Source organism: Perissodus microlepis, chromosome 19 (genome assembly GCF_051167445.1).
Source record: "Perissodus microlepis isolate ML-2025 ecotype Zambia chromosome 19, ASM5116744v1, whole genome shotgun sequence".
Taxonomy (NCBI): Eukaryota; Metazoa; Chordata; class Actinopteri; order Cichliformes; family Cichlidae; genus Perissodus; species Perissodus microlepis.
The window spans coordinates 20937055-20962004 of record NC_140479.1 but is presented as its reverse complement, the minus strand read 5'-3'; the positions used below and the strand labels follow the sequence as shown (position 1 = coordinate 20962004).

At 39.4% G+C, this 24950-nt stretch overlaps 1 protein-coding gene across 1 annotated transcript in view; it reads left to right on the top strand.

Moving 5' to 3' along the window:
- Positions 1-13494: 13494 nt before the first annotated feature.
- Positions 13495-24950, top strand: part of dph6 (diphthamine biosynthesis 6) — a 58818-nt gene continuing 47362 nt past the window's right edge. Inside the window, exons 1-3 of the mRNA XM_084914741.1 lie at positions 13495-13629; positions 13973-14064; positions 15997-16181. Coding sequence (XP_084770867.1) covers positions 13607-13629; positions 13973-14064; positions 15997-16181 — 300 coding nt within the window. The 5' untranslated portion in view covers positions 13495-13606. The remainder of the gene's footprint in view (positions 13630-13972; positions 14065-15996; positions 16182-24950) is intronic.

The window sequence follows — 24950 nt, the reverse complement described above, 5'->3', positions numbered from 1 at the left end:
TTGTGCACGAAAAACGTGTCTTTACAAATACATTGTAAGAGGTCACTAAAAAAATATGACTGAAATCTAACCAGTCTCAACTAAAATCACAAGGCCAAAGGCTGCTACTGTCCATAAGTTCTTGACTGGACGACTTGCTGAATTTTATGTGGCCTTTTTCTATTTTGCACAACAGGAAGCTCATCGACTTTAGCAGGCTTTCACTAGTTGGCATCAGTTCAACCATTGGTAAATTGCCTTTTGGTATGTGATAGATAAGGTATATAGAATAAAGCATTGTATGAATACTGTTAAATGTGGCTTGTAGCCAACAATGCTACATAAATGCTATTCCCAATGTTCTAGTGGCATGTCTACAGTCTAGGAGCATAAGCAATGACTAATACATGCTCTTTGATGTTGTCTACCAAAAAGGACAACATACTGTGGATTTAATCTTGAATCTATAATTTTATTCACAAAAACTTCTTTCATTTCCTCTTTTTTCCCCTTCACTTCAGACCCTCCCTGTTATGTGGTCTTATGTCCCTTCTCTGTGTTTCAGGACTTCAGGTTCCTGGTGTCTTGGAGGATGACTACAAGTATATCCTGTTTCACTTCCTGAGTGGACAGACATGCGGAGGCTCCAGTTGAACTGTTCGTGGGGTGGTAACCTCTGTAACAAACATGTTCTGCCATAATGCCATATATCTCAAAGTGACACAATTATTAGATATGTCAGCGTTAATGGCAGATAAACAAAGGTGAGCAAACAAAAAGGACATGTCAGTCACAGCATACAACCACAGACTAGGAAAAGATGTAATAAGGCAACCTGTTAAATGACACCTGAATGAACCTGGCATTATACGTGCAACCGAGTCATCTAATGAATAAGACCATCAGCAGTTTCAAATCAGACTTTCAGTTTCAAAAATAGTATTTCTGTAAGTGTAAACCTTTCTTTGGAGAGCTACAAATGTTTGTATTTCCTTTTCTCTAATTGTTCTTTATCTGTGGATCATAAATCTCTCAGGGAAGGGCCATTAGGAAGAAAATGGCTGGCAGGGACTTTGCCACAGGGACATTGCCAGTCTATTCCCACACAGAGGATGTCCAGGCACTGACTATAGACACAAGTGTTACAAGTTGCAGTCCATTCACCAGAGTCAGATGACAGCATGTCCCTGGCAGCCCAGGGCTTTTATGCCAGCAACAAACTAGCTAGTATTTGGGATTTCTGTAGTTAGCATGGTTTCATTTCCAAATAGCAAAAGAATTGAATCTTAACATAATATCCTTGAATATCATTGTGTTGTGAATATTTTACGGTGTGGCCTGTTTCCTGAACCTCGATGCAATGTGCCTTAATGCACTAGGTATAGCACATGATTCAGTACACTGTTGAAAAAAAAAACCCCAAAAAAACAATGGCATTATGCTACATCAGAGCTGTTTCTCATGACTAGCAGGTTTTTATGATTAACATTTAAATTTATTATTTTTTATTGAACTATGCAAGCAGTTCTGTAAGTTGTGTTTTTTAAATGTTTAGGTCTTAACCCCTGGTGACGGGCAGGTCTGGGAAACAGCACGGAAAAGTCTACTCACAATCAAATATCCTGCCTTAAGTGTTTCGGGGGAGTTTGTGTAAATAGGACTCTGTGAGTGGAGCTGTAAAATGATTTCCTGTTACAAGCACAGTGGTTTGTTGATGAACATCAAGAAGAACATGACAGGAACTGGCATCATGCAACAGACACGCAAGCAGCATGGAAGAAATTGCAAGGCATTTTTGCACATGCCGCTTGCAATAAAAATGCTTTATTCCCACGTGGCGGTGATTGTGGTGCTTTTCAGCAAGTTCCCTTTGTATTAACTTCATCGATTTAAAAAATACCTTTAAAAGAAATTCCCCGTCATCTTTGAAGTAGGCAATAATATTATCTTTAAAAAGACTCTTAACACACTAGAGTAAAAGTTGGAAATTTATGACTAATCGATATAAGTGTACCTTATTATTCAAATAAATGATCTAAGAGCCAGGAACAGAGCTATAAAGACCTTAACTATTTCATTAAATCTAATTAAATTGAATTGACATTAAAACTCATCATTTAAGGCTATTTTTTCATAAGTGATTAGAGATGAGCCATACTGGATCTCCTTAGTATTAAACACATACTGCTTACAGTATTACAGAGTTAATGGGACAGATAATTGACAGTGAACCATAGGAGGTTAATAATAGATGTTTAATTGACTCATATCAATTTGTTACAATGAACATCATTGTCTAAAGATCCTATTCATACTGGGAGCAGACACATTTCCAGCAATGACCATATTACTTTTTTATGATCATCACTTTTGGGATTCACAAAGACAATGAAGTAGCGTATGAACAAGTAGTATGCAAGACGATTTAAGGATAAAACAGTGAACGCACATACACACATACCCTGTAGTTTTAAAATTAAAAATCCTCAGTGAGCGGATCTGGTGGCTTTGTTGTGCTGTGGGGACTAATTTACTGGCGTGGTTTGGGTTCACTTATCTCCTTAGAGGAGATGCTCACTGCAAATCAATACAAAGTTGCCCTGAGGGATCGCCTTTTATCCCGATAAAACATATCTTGATGTAAGTGGTCTTTTCCAAAATGACAATGCCTCCCATCTATGGGGAATGAGAGGTCAGTGAATCATTGGTTGGGTGTCATATGTGGCCCTGGAAATCACCAATTTGACACTTATGGAGGTGTTCAGGCCAAGATGTTTTGCACAAGAATAAATGTACTACAAAGCATGTCAACACAAAACAACAAACAAAAAGTAGTAATGATCATTTCCGAGGCTCATAGACTCTAAGCCAAAGTATATAGAAGCAGTTTTCTGGCAGCTAGTATATCTTACTGAGACACTTTAAGTCGGGCTTTCCTTTAATTTGGCAGTTGACAGTGTATTCTCTGGACGACCAGAGATGTTCAAAGCCAGTATCTACAGGAAGTGTTTCCCAGTTGAGTACAAATTTGTCCGTCACCAATGAGGAAGCAAAAGTTCATTTTTTTCTGACGCCACCAGACAGAATAGGGCAGACCTGACTCCTCAGTGTATATAGTGAATATTACAGGTCAGCTACTGTCCCAGGCCCTCTAGGCCTCTCCCAACTCCCTGGAAGCCCTACACTGTTTATACATATCTCTTTCACCTTTTTCCTCCTAAACAATTAGTGAGCCGGCCAAAAGGAAACCCGTCCTGTTTGTTTTCCACACTTATTCTTGCTAGTGCAACCAGCTGCATGATGTTATGCAACTGTATCCAGTATACAGACAAAATAAGTGTTGGTAAACGTTCACCTATCTATGCAATTTACACGTTTTTAAGCAAAAGAATAATAGGGGACGTGAAACCTGAAGAGAAGAAGGGAAATTTTCCTTTTACAAATGTTTTTAAAAACAATTAAATGGTAAATATTTTACTTTGCTACCTTTAACCATTGACAATTTTGCACACAAGAGCATCATCAATTCATAATTTGAATAAATGTAAACAGAGGTGCACTGGAACATAGAATTTACACTATGCTATGCATCACTCAGAGGACTTAAACAGATTGAGAGCAGACTGATAGATGAACCTTAGTGGAGATATGTGGCTGGATGGAAAAGGGAAGGTGTTGGAAGGTTGAGAATATTAATCATAGCAATTATTGAAAGTGTTTTTCGCTGACATCATCTTGTGGACCCATATATCAGCCAGGAGCAGCAGGCTTATGACTTAGTGACACAAGCTGAGTGGAGGACATTGAGCAGTAAAAATTAGCACGTTATCCTGAGTGAAAAATGAAGCCATCAGAGAGCCATAAGCAGCCAACATTTGTTATTCCAAAGATTTCATTTCAGCAAGAAGGCTTTGTGGATGTTATTGTTTGTACTGTCATCATCTTTACTTTTGAAGACATTCCTTAACTGATTTACATCTATTACGGTAGTCCATTGTGCAATAGTTGCTTAGGAAATAAGTCGGTTACAAGTACAAACAACAGCAGGGCTATATTTCATATCCAGAGGAACCAAAAGAAATGTAAACATGAATTGAAAATGTCAAAGATTCACGCGCACGTAATGCTAAAAGTGTTAGATGACTAAGTGTGCGTATTTGTGTTCCCTTTGTCCTGCATTAGAAAGCAACAGAAACCAGACTTCTAAGCTAGTGCTCTCAAAGCCAGAAGAGACTTCCTTAAGTGGAAATGAGTAAAAGCAGAGTGTTCATAGTCTGCTATGGAGTTAGCACAACACTTAGATTCATAAGAATAACTATGCCCTGATTTAGTTGCTTCCTGAAAATAATCTGCCCACCTTGCCAGGAATTTTGAAGAACAGTCACCTCTTTGTTTATCTTTGGTGTCCATTTCTAGACGTTTAGCTCCAAATAAAGATGTGACAGCAATGAAGAGCAAGACAATGCACGCACAAAAGAACCTTTGCTGAACTACATCAAGGAAACCATTACTGTGTGTCATTCTTCTGTCTGCCTTCATTCAGATGTCTGACTGCAACAAGAGTCACATTCTTCTTTTTACATGACATTTATTTATACACTGCGCTGCGCTTTCGTCATTCTCTGTCTAAGCCTGTGCAGCGTTCCTTCCCTCCCTAACTTTAAGATGTCGTAAACACACTGCAGCCGCTCCCTCTTGGAAACTCTCAGGAACATCAGAGGGGTCCCTGGGTCTCTTACGTCTCTCTCTTGCTGCTCATGGCTACATCAGCTCCTCTGGGCAACCGCCCAGTTGGCTGGGAGTCTGCTGCCCTGACCCTGAACCCTGAATATAAGAGGTTAGCCAAGGGCCAGAGCAGAGGCTGAGGGTGGGTGTGGTGGCGGAGGTCAGGATGGAGGAGGGGGGGGAGAGAGCCAGCTATTAAACACAACAGAGGAAGGCCCATCAGGATGTGTCTTTTATAGCTGGCTGGTACTTGAAGGAATCAAACGTCACTCCCAGAGGCAGGCAGTCCAGCTAGCAGATGAATCCTGTAAGGGTGGAAATGACGGGGTCAGGGTTTTTACAAGGTCAGGATGAGGTTAGCGAAGGGTCAGAAACTCAGTAATCTCTTCTTTTCAGTCTACGATATTGGAATTGTGTTAACACCATTGTACGGGTGAGATACCACATTGTGTATTAACACTGGTTGAGGCCTAAATGACACAAAGATGGAAGTAGGCCTTTTTTTATTATTATTATTCACTATCTCACTAAGGCTGCTGGCTGCAGCTGTATGAATACTGTATCATACAGTGCCCAGAGCTTTTCCTTTAAAGGTCCTTAGATTCAATTCTGCATTGCATGCCAAATCACAGCATAAGGTTTAAAATACATTTTTGTAGACATGTATTGGCTTCAATAAAGACTTGTATTCAGCTATACACTAATTACATTAATACAAAATTGTGCCAAAAATCCAACACTGAGTACAAACGTAAGCCAACTAAGAAAAGAAACTAATGTGGTCATATGTCAACAATACTGGTCAACATTATTTTCTTTAAAACAGCTGCCGTAGTTTCATAGGATGATGACACTAGTTTGTTGATGTTTATACCACAGTAAAATAGATAGAGCTGGTAAATCAGTGAAAATGTTGCAAATATATATATATATTTGATCCTATTGTAAACTTTAACTATGTTACTGAAGTTAACCTGCATACGCAAGTATTCATTGTTGCTCAGGAGTAGCCTCCAGATGGCCGCATGTCTCCTACCAACACCTCAGACTCCTTAACCCTTCAACCCTCGAGCCATTCAACCTCTCCCCTCTAACACTGTCTCATTCCTTGTTTCATTTTCATTACAACCCTCCTGCGAGGATTTGAACTTGTTGCCCCATCTGAACTGGGGTGACAGCTCACTAAATCACTGCCTTTTAGTGGGCCTGCCCCCTTTTTTATACACTTTAATCACCAGACTCCAGTAACCAGGAATATTGGGCCCAGTGTATGGAATTCTCCTCGTAAAAGAAAAGGCACAGGCCACTGATGTGCCTCTCATGGCAGAATCGCTGCTAGAATTCATCTTGTTCCTGCTGAGATGGTGGTTGATGGAGGCGCTGGCTCTTGCTTATGGGTGACAATCAATCGCTCAGGATCAACAGGTTTTAGGCTGTAAACTTGAGGTCATCTCCTATCTAGCCGACAGTTTCTCATCTGGTGATGCTGGCGTTAATGCTGGAGGGAGGCCTTGGATTTTGTTTGTTATTTATGGTTAGTCACAGGTTTAGAAATGGTTCTGAATGATCGGATGCTATTTTTTACACTCAGTCTGTCATGGCTTTAAATTGGTTAACCCCCTGTGTACACCGGGTGTCTGAGAAATGGAGAAAAAACAAAGAAAATTCAAGCTACTACTATAAAACAGGTTTTGTTTTTATTCAGAAACTTTTTTATCCACAGATTGATTGAGTGGTATGGCTCTTCTTGTCATCTGCCATACATGTCAGTCCTTGCTTTGTTTAGCCTCTTTTCTCAGTAGTAGTCCTCTCTGTCTTCTTTCCTCTTCTTCTTCCCTCTCAATTTCATCTCCAACCAAACATTAATCCTTATCCTCCCTAAGGAAGTCCACTTCATGCAGCAGTGAGGGTATTTAGAGTGAGTGTTGACATTGGACAGCAGGTTAGACAAATATCCTAGACTCAAAACCACAAGACAAATGGCAGATCAGAGCTCGCTGTGTTCTGGCAGCGAGTTTCCCGGTCTGACTTAGCTGAGGCCAGCCATTCAGCACGAATGACATCTTACTGCAAGGAAGAAAGGTGGGTGGTGGATGAATGAAAATGTGGGAACAGTTTAAAGAATGGGAGCGGGACAGAGGGAAATGGAAGGAGAGCAGAGAGAAATTTGCTGAAAGGTAAGAAAACAAAATGTAAAGGAAAGGCAACCAGCAAGCATGAGGGGTGTTTTTAGACACATTTATTTATAAACACACACATTTTTCATATTTTTATGTCTTTATTGAATACATTTAGCTACTCTTCATAGTGCAGAAAAGCTAAGTGAACACTTGAATTTAATAACATATAGACACTCCTTTACAGGTAAAAGCCTCCATCATTTGTAGCTTTTTATGAGAGCTTGAGCAACAATGTGCAGAAATATTAAACCATCTATTCCAATGAAACTGCTTTGGTTCATCTGTATTTCTGGGATGTATTGACTGAACAGCCCTCATGAGGTCCCACCACAACATTTGAGTTTAGGTGAGGTCGGGACTCTGACGTGGCCTTTTCAAAATATTAGTTTTGTCCTTTTTAAATCCCTTTGTTGTTGATTTAGTTGTGTGGCTTAGGTCATTGTCATGTTACATCACCCATCATCTCCAAAGCGTCAGGTAAGTATTTGAGCCACAGTGAATATATCAGGGGGAAACAACATTTAGTACCCCTGTAATTTAAGCCCAAGTCATTTTTACTTTATCTTTTATTTATTTTAAACGCCTGCCACTCCGATGGAAACTTTTTGTATTTTTTCTGGCTTCTTCCTCAGACAACATTATTAAAGTTTCTCCAGTCTGACTTTCTTTCTTTCTGCCTTCAACAATGTAGGTTTTTTTTTTTATCGTCACCACTCTATGCACCTCAAATCCAGGAAAGGGTATTTCCATATAAAGAAATTGCAGTGTGGCTGTACGCAGATTTTATGCAGATTTTAGACAAATGTGTGGCAGTAAGAACAAACTTGGCCAGTGTACAGGTGTCAAAACTTTGATGGTGATTTTGAGTGTACACTCATTTTTGTAAAAGGTAAGATCATTCCTGAGCACATATTAAATAAGAGCTATCATTCCTAAGGCCCTGAGGTAGCAAAGCAGCTCAAGCTAAACTATGATGCTCCCTACACGTGCTTCAAGGTGGGGATGTTTTGGTGTTGATGTACAGTGCCTTTTATTCTTAGATAGTATTCCACAGTTTTCAGAGATAATTTGGAGTATCCTGTTAATTTCTATAATTTTTCCCAATTTTTTTAAAGATGTTTTCTCCATGATGCCTTCCACTAACACCATTCTTATTCTATGCCAAACATTTTCTTCCAACATTAAACAATAGAATATTATTTTGAGATAAAAATGAACAGCTTAATATTTTGTCTGTGTATTTTTTGTAGTTATATTTGATTTTTCTAATGTAAGAAAAGCCAAAAGAAAATTTGCCTTCAAGGACTAGTCTTGTGGAGTTATTTGGAAAACCAGCAACTCCCACTGCAAACCTAGAGGTGGTTTTGATTGCGCATTACATTATTTCAAGGTGGAAGCAAACACGCATAACCGCACACAGACATGCAAACTAGGCCCTGCCACTGTGACAAGCTATCTACTCACACTCAACACATAACCACACGCATACATGCAGACAGCACAAGGCACCACGCACACTCCACAGAGATATGAGGCCAGTTTTGACAACCGCCAAGTTGACTTGGCATTGGTCTGACTGGTGTGATCCAAGAAAAGCAAAGCAGACCCACGAGAGGGCTGGGGCTTTTGTGTTTGTGGAGTGTCACACTTCATCACGAGGGAAACCCATAACAGGCCCAGGAAGACCTTTGAAGCTATGGGAGGAGTGTGTGGGAATCGTCTCTGTGGCTACCTCTGATGTCAACTCCAATACTCTGATTGCAGGATATTTCCTGGATTAGGATTATGTTTGTCGACTGAGATGGAAACTGTCTGAGGATTGTATATCAGAGAGCAGACTAGCTAATTATAGCATCCCATCCACAGTTTAGTATTTAAGTAACACACCGGCCAGCAACAAAACCAGAATTTATATGTTTTGCTCACCTCAATATATAACATAAGGACAGAAAAACAGTATATTTATCTGTTTGTTTGTTGTTTCAGGATATCCATATTGGATTTGTATGGCACAGCTTTAAGGCTTGATGTCCCCTGGTTTTGATTTCTAGGAGGAGATAGTTTCTGTGAACCATTAGGCTGAAGATCCCATATGTAGACCATTGCCTGGCAGCATTAGAGTCAGGTGATAGCAGCATGTGCAGTTTGCTTTGGCTGCTTCAAAATTAGTTGAATGGTGGTATACTTAAATGGGCCACATCCTTTTTGGCTGAAGCTTCACAAGTTTCAACCACTGAAGCCATAATTTGACTCTAGGATGCTATAAGTAGGGCAAGACGATTTCAAATCAAGGAGAAATATTCAGGAAATTACATTTGTACTTAGGGATGGTTGGCTGGTTTGGCTATTGGAAAGTTTCCATTTCTACAGGGCTGATTTTTTTTTCTTCATCTACTTTTAACCCTTGATTAATACAAAAATACATCCAGACTCATTCATAAGTATAATGTCTACTTTTAAATAGCCTACCCAGATCAATAATGATGATAAATGTAGAGGCCTAACAAGAGAGCTGCGATTTCAGGGTTCACTATTTATTAGTCTTTAACAATGCTCCTTTGGTATGTATTCAGTGCTAATTAGGAATTCATGTTTCAAGAAGCTAGACTAACATGCTGAACAAGGTAAACATTACTAAAAATCACCATGCCATTACAAAACATTACCATCTAACTGAAAGCATCATTATGGCCCAAATAAAGGCCACATTAGCCATGTTGTCTTGTTTAATAATAATAATAAAAATATAAACTGTGAAGATATAACAGCAAATTTCTGAACTTGCAGTTCTGTTGCTGTTAAATGATCCTTAAAAACGCAGTAAAAGTTCTTAGGAGCATAACTGTCATTATTTTTTATTTATTTATTTTTGTTCTGTGAAGCATTATATACATATTACTGCATTCAGGTTGAGTTGAGATATGAGATAAAAGCACCACTTTAAATGCCTGTGAAAGCCACTTTTCTGCGCAAAGATGTTTATTATTTTGAAGACCGAATAACAGCTCTAAGCAAAATGATCTTGGATCGCTCACAAAAGTGCAGCATCTTATTGGGCAAAACATTTTTCAACCATTTTAATGCTTTATGTCATGTAGAAGCCAAATGGAACAGGGGTAACAGCTAAATTTTCATTGGGAGACTTGGGGGAAAAACTCAATTAGCGTTTGCAGACTGGAGGAGGGGGGTTGTCCAGGACAATGTCATGATCAAACACGATTTGGATCAAACCGTGACTTTTTTTTTTTCACATTCTCTCGCATTTCCAATCAAGGACCAATTAGCCTCAGACATTAATGAGCCTACTAATCCATTTGGGCCCCTCGTGATAACAGTTAATTGTCTGTAAAAATGTGTACAGATCCCCGTTTGGGTTGTTTACTAACTGATTTGGATGTGGTTAGGCCCTAAAGAGGTATCATTATGTTGATAGTTCTTTGGAAAATGAGCCCCTGATGGAGACAACACCAGAGTGGTGTAGAGTTAAGAATACACAGGACTGCTTTCAACCATTGCTCACTTGAGAGCAAATTTACCAGTACTTTAAAACGTTTGGCGGCCACCAGTGCTTGTTAAACTTCACCTATAATTAACAGGAGTTTTCTATAGAGAAGAATGACTTAAATAAATCTCTGACATTTGGGTAGTTGTTGATTCACAAAAGTTTAGAATAACGTGAGGAAACTGGATGTTTCAAGCAAAATAGCTTCATTTGTGCCCTACTTTGTTTGTGGCTTAGTTGAAACTTAATTCCAAATTACAGTAACAGTCACATCCAATTTATGTTTGGTGTAGAGTCACAACAGAGAAGTCGATTTTCCTATAGCTGAAACCGAAAGTTCTTTTTGAGAAGAACGATGCCAAATATGGCTCACACAGTTTTATTTTATTAGAGGCCTCTAAAAAAATGAACCTAAAATTAAGGCTGTTTTAAGGTCATTAGTACATGTTTTGTTAATTGTCCCAATATTTCATTTCTCTTTAAAAAGAGTCAACCCTGATATAAAACCAACTGAACAAAACAAAACAAAACATGGCCCGCAGATGAACGTACTTTGGATGTGTTGTAAATACTTGTTCACATAACAGAATGTCATTTTAAAATTAATTTTAGAAGTCAACAGCATGTGAATCCAGTATTTTTGCGCTACATCTGAAAAATACAGAGTATAAATGATTACAATAACTGTTATATTGTGTGATAAATTATTATTATTTTTTAGGTATTTTATTGCATCTTATTGTTTCCTTTTATTGGCTATGATGGCACTTACTTGCACATTTATTCACAAGTTGTACAACCTTGTGTTTTTTGTCAGCAGTAAAACTAATTTTCTCTTTAGAGTTAACATTTACTGGTAAGATCTAATCTTACATTACATTTACTTACATTTTTACCTTTCAACTTAATATTTTATCGATAAATAAAATGTACTACACTGTTATTTATTTATTTTCTTTATTTTTAATGTAATGCATAAATATCCTGTAAGCATTACAAGCAACTGTTATTCAAAAAAAAAAAGCATTCTCTGCTTCCATACATGATGTGGTGCACAAGTGTGTTTGTGTGTTTGTATTCTGGCCACTCAGCCTGCAACCTTGGCTGGCCTGTTCTGACACTCAATTTATTGTCCTGTGATTTGAGGCCTTAGTTTCTCATTACACCCAAAGTTTTTGTGTCCTTGTGCGACAAAAATTAGTTTGTGTGTCTGTGTAAATCACCTGTCATATGCACATGCTCCTTTAAGAAAAGGCCAAGGGTGTCATTTGATTCCTGCTGCCTTGCTTTCATATTTATGCGTCTCATATTCACGTCCATTGGTTGTGTCTCAGTTGGGCCATCCATCAACACTTTTTATCCCCATCACACCAACAATATGGACATAAAACGCTCTTTTACGTCAGCAAAATGCTGCCACAAATAAAACATGAACAACACACCTCTTTATTTGTCTAGGTAATAAACGACATAAATTATATATATATAAAGTGATAAGTGACAAAATTTGCATTAGTCCTATGTTATGGGCTTTAATGGAAATTACCACAGGCTGAGAACTTTTAATATTAAATATAACCCGCACAATTGGAAAACACAGGTGATGTATTAATGAGTTTACAAAACTGAAGGACAACCAGACTCAGAGGGATGTGACTGGCTCTCCAGGAGGCCAGGAGGAGGCCATTTTTCAAACAAACATGTCAAAGGAACATTTTTTAAAACCATATCACTCATCCTTTCAACTGAAATTTCCTATAAGATCAAAATATTGAAATATTAATTCTACAGATATACAGGCACTTGTTTGTTGTGCATATTTTTGGTACACTAGACTGTGGACTGAGTAACTTGCTCAACTATATTATATCTTGAATACAATAGTTGAAATATAATAGAACTCAATTCTTTTTATTGTTATAAATAAATAAAGGATAAGGAAAGAAATTACAAAAAATTAAGTGACCAAATATTACATCTTTTATCATCTTATGTAATAAAGAGGGAAAAAAAAATCCAAAACAATCGAATGAACATATCATATCATAAGAAAATATTACTCCATTAAAAAACAAATCCTTCTATTCAGCCTATAGTGTCTGCACCCCAACATAAACGAAGCTCATCTGCAGGTTGTAGATTTTGCTATATATTCAGGATGAATACAGCCAAACCAAAACAAAAACAAAAGAGGGAACCTAGTAAAAAAAAAAAAAAAAAAAGCAAGGGGATGAAGAGACGTCTCTCTCAATTTTGTACACTCAGACAGAATCAGTTGCCTTTGGCCTGCTTAAGGGTAGAAGGTGAGGGAAGCACACAAAAGCAGTGCAATTATTCTGCTCTGGCACAACAACAGAGAGCAAAAGGAGCATCAAAGGCTTTCCTCTGAGCAAAATAGGGCTCCCTCAGAGGAAAAGCGCAACCTGTGTGTGAATACCAGTGCATGGACTTTAGGTCCTCTCTTGAGACACAAGAGGCAAAGGATGCGTGTCAATAGAGTTGCAGTGCCTATCCACTTTGATTACGTTATAATACAGCAAGCAGTGGCAACAGTGTAAATAAACCATTTTTTTAAATGTTTTTTCAGCTATATCTTTAAAAAAGTAGACATGTCAAACTCATTTTTTATATATGAAATATGCCATTTCACATATGTTTAAAAAACACACACACTCTTTTTTTTGTAACTTATGTACACCCTGGAAGCACCTAACACAGTGAAACAGTAAGTCTTTGCTGCATGTCTTTGCACTGTGATGGGAATATGCAGCACTAACTGAACATACAGAGTATAAACCTTTGACCAACAGGCTTGGTAATATCCCTCAGCACTACCCTCTTTTAAGCACTTTAAAATAAATAGCATCTATTTATTTTTCTTTTTTTCTTTTCTTGGTGTCTTTCAGTGCAATATCTTTTATCCACTATTGGTTGAACAATTACCGTTATACTTTCTTTTTCTTTTAAAAGATTTGAATTATCAAGGAGCAACTGTTAACAAACCTTAGATTTCAATAATGTAAGTAAGAAAGAGAGCGGTGTTACGGATTTTCTGTCAGGCACATTAGAGGGCACCTCAGTCGAATGACGAGGGTCCTTCAACAACCCGGAAGTCTGGCTTCCACATGTTTTTGTGTACGCTCGCCGGTTGCTAAGCGGTGTTATCACATTGTAGTCAATACTTGTGGTGCTTTTAGGCTTAAAAACGAAATCTAACAGGATGAAAGTGGTTGCGTTAATAAGGTAATCGCAGCTTGCCGCTTTAACCATCACACAGGTCTGTCACTGATGATTTGTGCTTGCAGAGCAGTAAGCTACAGATGCTGATGTATCTATATGAGTTAATTCAAACCAAGAATATGACACCCATGTAGGTGTAGAATTATTGCCTACGGGTTTGAAGACGAATGAAAGAGTGGCATAGAGTGGCTGTAACATGCTGTGAGAGTAGAGTAGAACACAAACTTGTGTTCCAACCCTGGATATTAAATCTGGTGCACCACATTCCCACATTGCTAAACTTTGCACCCATGATAATGTGTGTGTCAGCTTAGCCTCTGTGTCTGTTTATTATGTTGTGTTCCAGTGGGGGCAAAGACAGCTGCTACAACATGATGCAGTGTGTTGCTGCTGGGCACCGGATCGTAGCTCTGGCCAACCTGCGCCCTGCTCACACAGGTGAGTAAAACGTGCTCCTGGGGTTTACCTAAGCCCCAGGAGCTGGCTGGAGCTGGCTTTGCTATATGGGCCAACCAGCTGCACTTCCGTTCCCAATAACTGTACATAAATTAAATATTTGATCATTTCACTTTTGAACTGCATGTTTGTGTGCTGTGTCCTTACATATATTTGATCTGATTTGATGTTTTAACAAATGAAATATTCAAATATTAGTGTTTAAAATAACCAGAGTCATTTATGGAATGCTAAGTAGGCCAAAAATATTTGAATAGTTTCAAAAGTAAGATAATGATTAAATACATTTAAAACATTTACTCACAATATACTAGAAGAAGTTTACAAGAATTCCCTATTCACACTATACTGTATGCCCATATAATATGTATTTTGTGTCTAATGCCAACACATTAATCTGTATAACTGAAAGAAATGTGAAGAGAAACAACATGTCCAATTGCAGATTAACAGGTTCTATTTATCTAATGCAACGGCAAAGCTCTCTCTAGTACTTAACTAAAATTCTTCTCAATAATGGCACTTAATTTTCTTTGTTGTAAACTTACTTAAAATTATGTATCTCTAATTAAACTTCTCCCCTGTGTTTTACAGTTATTCTTCCTTGTCCAGTATAGCCTACACTACAGCATTATTGTCTAAAATTGATACTTCCTGTATTTTTGAACACGTTAATCCTGAGGAATTAAAATTTACTGAGGAAGAACTCTTCATGAGGAAGAACAACTTCATGAACTTTACTTTTATTGATATTTTCAAATATCACTAAATGGGGCTCTGGGAAAGTATTCTCTATTTTTAGTGATTGAAATACTGGAGCGGGTGCTCTGTATGGTTTGGAGTTGCCCAGATCTTGCAGTTGGTTCGCATGGATGCCTGCCCTCCCTAAGTCTGCCGGAGGTCTCTTGAGGTTAAAAAGGAGTTTTTCCTCCACACTCACACTGAGTGCTTTCCCAAAGGAAATCTTTGGTTTCTGTCTGTCTGGTATAATTTAAGATGTTGGCCTAACTATGATAAGTGGCCTGAGTTGTTGGGATTTTTTTCCAGTTTAGTTCAGTTCAGTTGTATTCATACACTAAGCTATAGTGCCATTTCCCAACTATCCAAGTCTGCTTCACCTTTTAAGCTAAAATGGAAGAGTTTGTTATAACTGTAACTAACTTGAACTTTGATTATAAACTATAGTACGTGTCACTCTCTTGCCTATGTGCATGTGTGAGGAGCCACACTTGTATATATGTAGCAACACAGAGCTAAAAATCAGTTGCTTAGTTACTGAATTTTGCGCATTTCTAGTTTTTGCTTTTCACCCTCCAGTCTCATGCATCCCTAGTGCATGTTTTCATAGTTTCTTATTAACACCTGGAAGCGGCCCAGTACAAGCCTGACCGAGTGGCACAGGATTATATTGGCTGCTGAGCAGCTCCTCTGGAGCAGTTAGGGTTTAAGGGCCTTTTTGAAGTGCATATAAGTGGTGTTAATGAGGAAGGTGCAAGTGCTGCTCTTTCACTTCACCAATCCAAATTTACTGTGTCCATCTGGAAATTGCACCTGTGACCTCTGAGGCACCGGGACAAGTTTTTAGGTCACTGCTGCAAAAATGATGAAACTTGAAACTTTCAGTTAAGTTTGTTCAGACTTTTGTTTTAAATTACTTTCATTTAAAAAATAATTTCTTATAACGTGTGGTATCTTGAATATGCAATGCATTGTATTAATAAAAACATATAGTCAGATCATTTTTAATATAGTATTCATTAATTGTAGAGCTGTAGAGGTAGATATTTAATGTCAGTTATTTCTCAGGGAATTGCACCATCACTTCTTGTGCATAATCCAGTGAAATCCCTTTTGTCAGACACGATTAAGCTCTCATCAGGCACAGGTTGTAACTCATTTTCCTTCGTGCATTAGATGAATTGGACAGCTACATGTACCAGACGGTGGGCCACCAGGCTATAGAACTGTATGCTGATGCCATGGACTTACCTCTATATAGACGCACCATCCAGGGATCCAGCCTGGACACTAGCAGAAACTACAGAGAGACAGAGGGAGATGAGGTAGAGGACCTTTATCAGCTGCTGCACCTTGTGAAGGTAGGCATCTGTGCCAGAAGAGTTTATTACCCCGGATGTGCATTTTCAATCCATGTCCTCCGGCCAAGAGGCCTTAATACTTTAGGAGCCCATGACATTTTATTTCCACACACAAAAATATTGTTTCATTTTCTTGATTTATCTGTAGAGTGCAACTTCCAAAGACATTAAGGTAACTGTGTAAAATGCTTACTTGCTTGAAGTAAGATTTCTACTGCTTGACAGTTTTGGTTGTAGTTTAGTGTTTTATAATCTGCTGAGTGTTTTCAGTGGATGACAGGTCTACACTGCAGGCACCCAAACTCTTTTACAGTGGAGTCATATTGTTGTAATACATGATGATTATGTGGTTTGTTATTGTCTTGCTACAATATGAAAGTCCTTTTCCTAAAAAAGGCTTTTTTAATGTTTCCTTTTCATGCCGGGTGTACTAAAGCACTCTATACTGTAATGAGTGCTGACTTTTCAGCTGCATTCTGATAAAAATCCACATAGTGTTGCTTTTGCGCTTTCTTAATTCCCAAAGAGAAATTGAAGTTGAACTGTCTAGTCAGTTCTTAGTTCCTATTGCAAATTGCCAGGGAGACTAAAAAGCCCATATAGTGCTTTTAGCCTGCCTGATTTAGCATATTTTAATTTTTCCTTTGAAAATAAGGTATGTTTTCCTTTTATTTTACTCTGGAATAATAGTGTGGCTGTTGGATCACTTAATCAATGTTTTATGGGCAAAGTTGGAGAGAGGTGCCCTTGAACAATGGCTTCACAGGAAAAATTCCATTCTTTTTTTATCTCACTTGACAGAAGATCAGATGCAAAAATTAATCACCAAATTAATATTTCATCAAATACCACTTTTGACAGGACTCTGAGAAAATATTCATTTGATGGCAAATTATGTATGAGGCCTTGGTGGTCCAACCAGGTACGAGGTGGCTGACTGACAGGTTTGAGATAACTGCATGTGTGTTTAGCACACTGCTGGCACTGCTTGCCTACCTGACCACCTGCAGCCATGAGGAGGCTACATGGACACACGCTTCAACAGGAGCAAAGGCTCTCCCTGCTGTCAGCACAAACACCGTGTGGGATTGATCCTGTGTAACACTTTATCCCCACACAACCTCTTATTTTAGCTGGCAGCATCAACATTTAAGCACTTCTTATGGGATGCTGGATGGGACTTTGTTGTTGAAATGGGATTCTGCTTTATGTGGTGTATATGACAGAGGTATGCGTGAATCGTTGTGCAGGTATGTGTGGAGACATGTTCATCTGACTCCTTTAAGGCCCTACACTGCCTTAGTGGCAGGGGCCACTCCGCCTGAAGGCATTTTCACCTTACTTCCTTACTTCCTTTGCCGTGTTCAGTAGAAATCTTTTCACATGCAGCTACATGGGCAAGTTCTTGATTTTTGGAGTTTTTGATCTTATTAGTACACCCACATCCACACAGCTCAGTATTTACCACTTTAGTGAGTCAAGTAGTGGACAGCTTTGTGGAATGTGATGCAGTATGCCCACTCTGCCTGTGGTCAGGGCTCTAATTGCATAGGGCTGCTAATTTCCCATTTCCAGGGTTTTTTGGTCTGACCTCGCCAGTCAGACAGGCCATAGATCAGGGCAGTTTGACTCCAATGAGGCCCTCGCAGGCTGGGAGACCTCCACTGGTCATCCAGCGCACCCCTCACACTCCTCTGTCATCAGCAGACCTGGACCATAAACAACAGGTTTCCTCTCATCCGTAAAGTTATGGCAACCATAAGAATATAATCTTTTAATCTCAAATTTCAAGTTACTGCTCTCGAAAGTTAATTTTTCAATGAGTGACTAACCTGTACCACAGTTCCACATTATGTACTGTATTGAAATAGTAAGTTATTTAACTTGAAGTGTATTTTTAAACTTCCCAAACTCTCTCGTGTCATCTCAAATATCGTCTTAGAAATTCTGTTACGTTTCATCAAGTTGAGTAGATATTCTTCAGTTTGTTTCTTTTTGCTTTATTTCTAAAAAAATAGACAAAAAAACATATTTCTTTGACCATAAACGTTTTAGTGTTGTTGATTAGTGAAGGAATTGATGGAGGGGGGAGTAAAAGGAAGGGGAAAAAACACAGCTTTTGATAATGAGCTGTTAAATCACTATTGCTGGAAAAGAACAGTTTTAGCATGAAAAAATGTGTTCTGTTTTGGAAAGTGTGATATTTTGAAAGATTCTTTCTCACAGTTTGAATTAATTAGAAGTTACAAGATTATATTTGGCAAATGACACTTGAGCATAGATGAAAGATTTTTTTTCCTCAGATCCAAAGTTGATGAGTTTTAAGTGGATTCTCTTCACTTCCTCCTCCTCCCCGTTTTGCAGTGCTAGTGTCTGACTCGTAGCATGAGCCAACAGTGCCATCTATGGATCGTTCCCATTTGCTGACAAACCAAACATAATCTATACAGACTGGCCTCTAAGAATGTTTGAAGCCATTCGAAAGATTCAAAGGAAGAGATCATATTCTTCAGAACCTTTGTTGACAGAGGGGGAAAAAAGCCCGATTGTAATAGAAAAAATGAGCTATCCATTCCCTGGCAGTACTGATAATAGCAGAATGACAATGTGGCCCTATCCTTGGCCCCCTTTGCTCTCATCGCTGGCTGTGTATAGCTGTGCTTCTTTGAAGTGTGTAACCCGATCAACATGCATGCAAGCCCATCCTGCTAGGTGCTGATCTTTGAACCTGCTCTTTGAGGGGGAGAAATAAGTTTTGGTGGAGCACTTTTACGTATATACAGCTAAGAATGCATTTTCACAGAAATGACATCTTTTCATTCTCAACGATGCTTTCAAACGACACTAGAATATAAAGTTTACATAAAAATGTTTTTCTGTAAGCGCAACATTTGTATTTATTGCTAAGAATTAAAATCCAACTCCTGTATAAGTGTGCTTTTTTGTGGATTTCATAGGTAGTGTGTCCATACTTCATTGTGTGGCTGCTCTGCTCCCCTCTGCTGTGATCCGCTCTCATGTGTGATACAGATCAACAGTGTCAGTCACCCCTGGCTGTAAAGCCAGTTCCCCCAAAGGCCTGCAAAACCCCTCATATTAGTCATATCACATCCCTCAATTCCTTTATCCTTCTCTCTGTGCTCTGTGACCTGACACAGTGGCTCTTTATTCCCTGTGACCCAGCTTGTGTGTGTGTGTGTGCGTGCGTGCTTGTGTGTTCAAGGTCAGGTCAAAACAGGCCTGTGTTACATGATAACAGGTCTAACGCTGTCATCCGTGCACACCTCTGCCTCTCTTTCAGCACTGTAGTCCTTTCACTACAATCCATATGCACTCTATTTGTCACCCTCAGCCACGAACTATTGTGCACAAGTAGATGTTTTGAATTATGAGTAGTTAATTCCATTTTACAACACAAAGATCCTTCAGAAATAGGACAACCTATATGGCACTGAGTTTTGGAAAGGCGTAATTGTAGCTTCAGTCACTTGATATGGTAATAGATACTTTATAAAAAGAAAATGACTCTATTGCAGCAACTCTGCAACCTTTGAGCTGATGAATAAAGACAAAGACATTTAAGCTCATTAGAGTGATGAGGAACAATAGATGATATCTATGCACATGTTCTATTCTGCCAGCTCTAATTAGCAGCGCTGTGACATCTCTGTCATACTGAGACCCTGCTTTGAGAACGATGGAAATGTTACTTTCAAATCCAATTTCCTGTCCTCTAATGCATTCGACTTTTCAGAAACATGTTTTTAATTAATTAATTATTTTTATAAGACAGTTCAGTTAAGATCCAGCTTTCCCCCTTTTCTTTTTTTTTAACAAGCCAGAATATATATGTGTGTGTGTGTATTTTTTTTTGTTGTTGTTGTTGTTGTTTTTTTTTAGATGTCTGAGAAAAGTCCTGGGAAGGCGCACTGAGACCTTTGGCCTTTGTAGATGAAACATTCTGTTCCATTGGTGTGTGTTAGAACACCTTGTTTTTAGTGAGCTAATCTTTCTCCTAAACTTGGACACACTCTCCCCCTATTCCCCGTTTCTCCTGACCATTGTTACATAGACATTCCCCCCTCGTCCTCAGTAACTACTGCCGCGCCATTATCGACATCAGCAGACAAGAGTGGGGCCCTCTGGGATCGCAGAAGCAGCCCGTCCACAAGTCCAAACAATCTGTCTCATTCCTCTTTCCCGCTCCCTCACTCCTTCCTTCTCTCTTCTACATCTCTGTCTCCATTGTGCTGTCGTCGCACTTTCATCCGGACCCTTCAGAAGCCTGGCACTGCCTTGTTGCAAGTTCCCTGATGGAGGTGCATCCTGCTGTGAGGAAAGAAGGGAAAAGGACTGAGACATAATAGAAAGAATGGAGCAGAAAGGAAGAGGAGGGCAGACTGGCTGGTAGGCAGGCGGAGGAATCTCTGTATCTTTGTAGTATTGATTAGGCAGCTGAGGTGTTGTGAGACAAGATGTTCAGGAGGAGTGTGAACTATGAAAGGGGGGGGGCCCAAAATCAAACACACAGCCCTTCTCTGATTACCGGCATGGTGCCGCATTAGACGTACATTGGGGGCTCAACAGGAAAATGGATTTCTTTAAAAAGCTGCTTAATACATAAATCATGACCTCTGGGGTCACAGCGAGGGTTTAGGAGATCAGATCAATAACAAAGCTAATGCAAGCTTGTTGAAGCTTGTTTGTGGTGCTGAGAGACCTCTAAATGGTGTTACTGGAAGTAGCTCGCAAGCAGCCTCAAACCAAAGGATAATCACTTTGGTGACCGTTTTGTTTTCTTACGTTTCAGCAAAGTTTTCAGTTCCTAACTTTAAGATGCAGCACAGCATGTTAAAGTGTAGATTTCAGACAGATTTCAAGCAGCTGTCTCTCGGTGTTGCCTCTTTTTGCGATAGCCATTGTTATCTTTTCCTTTGGTCCTGAGATGCTTGTATTTGTGTTGGTCGGCTCAGTGGCAGTGAGGTTGAGATTGCAGACTTGTTTTGCACATAAGGAAGGATAGCATTAGCTCTGAGATAATGGCACTGTGTATTGTTCGCGGGCCGTGTGGAAGTGGTGGGACAGGATCTATTAGATGCAGGCCCATTTCCCACCAACTGACGCTAGCAGTCCCCACAAACATTAGATAAAGAGTCAAGCCTCAAGCCTTTGTAATTTGTTTGTATTTTTCTGCTTAATGTACTTTGCTCAATCTTGTTTAGCGATGATGGAAGCTGATAGCCTTATCTCGACTTGCCGAGGGCACAAACCACTACATTGTTGAACATTGTTCAATGAGAAACGTGCGTGTTTTTTTTGTTTTTTTGTTTGGTTTTATTTTGATACTGGATGAATTGTAGATGTATCAGAAGGTTATTGCATTTGAGCTATTGCTTCAATGTTATGCGCTGAAGTAAAGGATTATACAAAGTGTGTTCATATGATTCCTTGTTTCAGTTTTTTATTAAGAAAAAAGTTGTGATAATTTTCTAGTCCTGGCAAACAATATTTTTTATCTCTTTTTTGTCACTGTGATTGTTTGGCATGCCTTCTTCAAAATGCCTTTGAATGACTTTTGCAAATCAATTTCTGCTTCATCATCAGAGATCTATTGTTACATCTTCAACACTTTCTTCTCTGCTTTAAAAACCTCAAATTTTTAGCTTTGTCTGAAAATCTAATCTAAGCTATACATGCCTTCCTCAGACTCAGTCGAGTTGTTTTTACTCTCCAGATATCATAAAATATGAAGGATCCAACCTTGTAAGAAAAACGCAAGTTGTGGAGGAGATTGGACTTTCAATAAAACCTTTTAAATGCACCAGTATCAACAGTTAGTCAGGCCCAACTCTGTCTGCCTCAGAACTGACAGCTGAGGAATTGTGTCAAGTCTTTCAACTCCCTGCCATTCATCTACTCAGAAATTAAGAGGGCTTTTATGTTTTGTTTTGTGAACCATTCCCCTCAAGAAATATTTGTGGCAGGCCCCATCACCTCCCGCAGCTAAAGTCATAACCAGCCGTAGAAAAACACTGTCTGGAGTCTGGAGAGTGGGTTAAACCAGCATCACAGCAATATTTTTCTCTGGTCTCTCTCTGGGGAGTGTGTGTGCGCGCGTGTGTTTGTGTGTGCGCGCGTGTGTTGGGGGAGCATGACGTCTGTTGGAACTATGTAGGACGGAGGGCAGAAGAGCCAAAATGCCAAGAGCCTGGATTCAGACCTCACCAGAAAAACATTTACATTTTAGGCTGTGTGTGTGTGTGTGTCTTCTTGTCTTCGTGGGCCAGTGTCTTCTGTGTGGATACATCAACATATATATGGATACACCTTATGGACTTCACTCATGATATAAGTGAGAATATCTTATCTGTTTAATATTTAGTTTAGTTCAATTAAATTTTTGCTGGAAATCACAGTGGTTTTATTTAAAAATCCTAAAAAATCATGAATCAACTTAAAGTTAAAGGCTGACAGTTTATTTAATGTGGTCTACAAAAAATAAAGTATTGCATTTTAAGTACTAACAACTAAACTTGTTTTCTTGAATTGCAAGTATTCATGGTTATACCGTACATCGATAAACAACCTGTCTCACTGGTGCTTCCCGACATTTAGTTTTCCATGTGTGTTGATATGGAAAGCCTCCTTGTCCTTGGCCTGCTGAAACCAGGGCTTTGTGCTTGCTTTGGCGAAGGCCCTCTCCTTCCCTGCCTGATGACTGGCGGGGCCTGTGTTTACGTAACCGTATATATCTTAGAGGAAACTCGTGAAACGTTAATCTCTCTACTTTTTAACCCTGATGAATTTCTACATTTTCCAGCTGTGCGGCATGGCATATTTATGCTCAGGCTCTATTGCTGAAAACAGCTCTGTCATTGTAAATGAATCACTATCCAAGACTAAAGACTTTGCATGTGTGTGTGTGTGTGTGTGTGTGCGTGTGGGTATGTGTAAACTTCAGGCTGGGAAACTGAAAAAATTCATGCTCAGCCATAAAAAGCAGCATTAGTACCTTCGTGGATAAAAACAGCTTCTTTTTCATTCTTCCCCATACCCTAATCAGTGTACACTGCGCTGTCACTCATCACATTTCTTTGGCTTTCGACTGATAAGCGTCCTTCACTCATCGTGCTAAATAGACAATGCCTCATGTCATATCCTCTGTTGCCTGGTCACACCTGCACAGTGGCCTCAGCAGAGGATAATACTCACCCCTCGTCTGCTTCCTCTCCACACTTCTCGTAACTATGACCTGCATCATCTCAGGAACTGTTCAGGGCATTTGGCTTTGCGAACAGCTGGCTTTGTGAGAACTTTGTTTTTCTTATTCCACCACTCTATATAGTTGAAGACTGACACGTGTTGAGTCATCTTGCCAGACCGTCCTCAAGCACAAAGGAAGAGCCTGTCTTTCAACAGCTGTTTTAGATGCAGAGCTCCGCCAGTTTACCGAAGGGAATGTCTCTGAAAGCCTTTCAGAACAAGATTTTGCCGATGTTTGTTTTACAAAAACATTCGCTAAGCCTGCGTGTCTGTTTTGTTTGTTTTGATGGATCAGACACCATACCTGTTGTTTGAGACTCAGTATGTACTGTATAAGCAGAATATGATTTTGTGAACGTTGGGTGTACCTTAATTTAAACGATCGTTAAGAATATCCTGTGCCTTGTGTGCACCATTCAGCATCCCATTTCTCCTTTACCAACTCTTGGAGTCACCTTGGAGTTTAACAGTCTCGTTGGAATGACAATGAGGAAGCTGATTTACAACAAATAAGCAGTGTCTCCTCCTACTAAGCTCACACTAAGCTTCCTGTCAGTTTGGCATGTCTACGCTGTCAGGACAGCCCAACACGCCCCAAGACTGTGTCTACATTACATTAAACACAACCGCTTGACCCTAGCGAGCCCCATCTCCTGTATGACATCTACTTGAGCTACTACAACAGGGTCCAACCCCTCCCCATGTTCCTTCCATGCAGGTGAACAAGGGAGAACAATCCCATTACGTTGGAACAGGCCCAGAGCTAATGCAGAGAACATTAAAACCATGTCGCATCCAGTCACTTACTTGATGGATCCAGGAAGAGAGGGGTGAAGAGAAGACACAGAGGAATGTTGAAGAGAAGGAGGGGTGGGATTGGAGGTCTTGGGGTCAGGCACAGTGACGATGTGACAGTGTGATTGCAGCAATGGAGAGCATGTAATGGCACCTTGGTGCCCTTGAGCAAACTGTCATTCGAACCACTTTAATTAATTTCCCCACTTTGTCGACTTCCCCACCTTCCTGCTATCACAGACAGGAATGCTGCATACACCAGGCAGTAATATTATACAGTGCGCGTGTCAACAGGTTTAGACTTGATAAAAAGCGGATATTTTAAGGAAACGTGTGGCCTGGTGTCAATAATAGTTGAGATCTGCCAGCTCTGGACTCCTGGCTGTCAGAACAGACTCAATCGGGCATTTTGGAAACCTACCATTTTGCAAAATGGAGCTTTGTATTGTTAGGGTGTATAATTAAGACCTCATTGTGACATCCATTGAGAGTTAATGAGGGTTCTGATGTATTCCATATGAATATGATTATTGAATTTTTAATATTTTATGGCTTTCTAATTGCTTTAGTTGCTGTTAATGGCTTTGAATGTTGAATATTACCCTGAATGAAAACGTGGAATGGGTTAGTACAGTTAACGCTGAGAGCTGAGATCATAGCTGAATTCTGTAGTTGATTTTTTTTGTCTTTGAGGCAGATACATATCTTTAC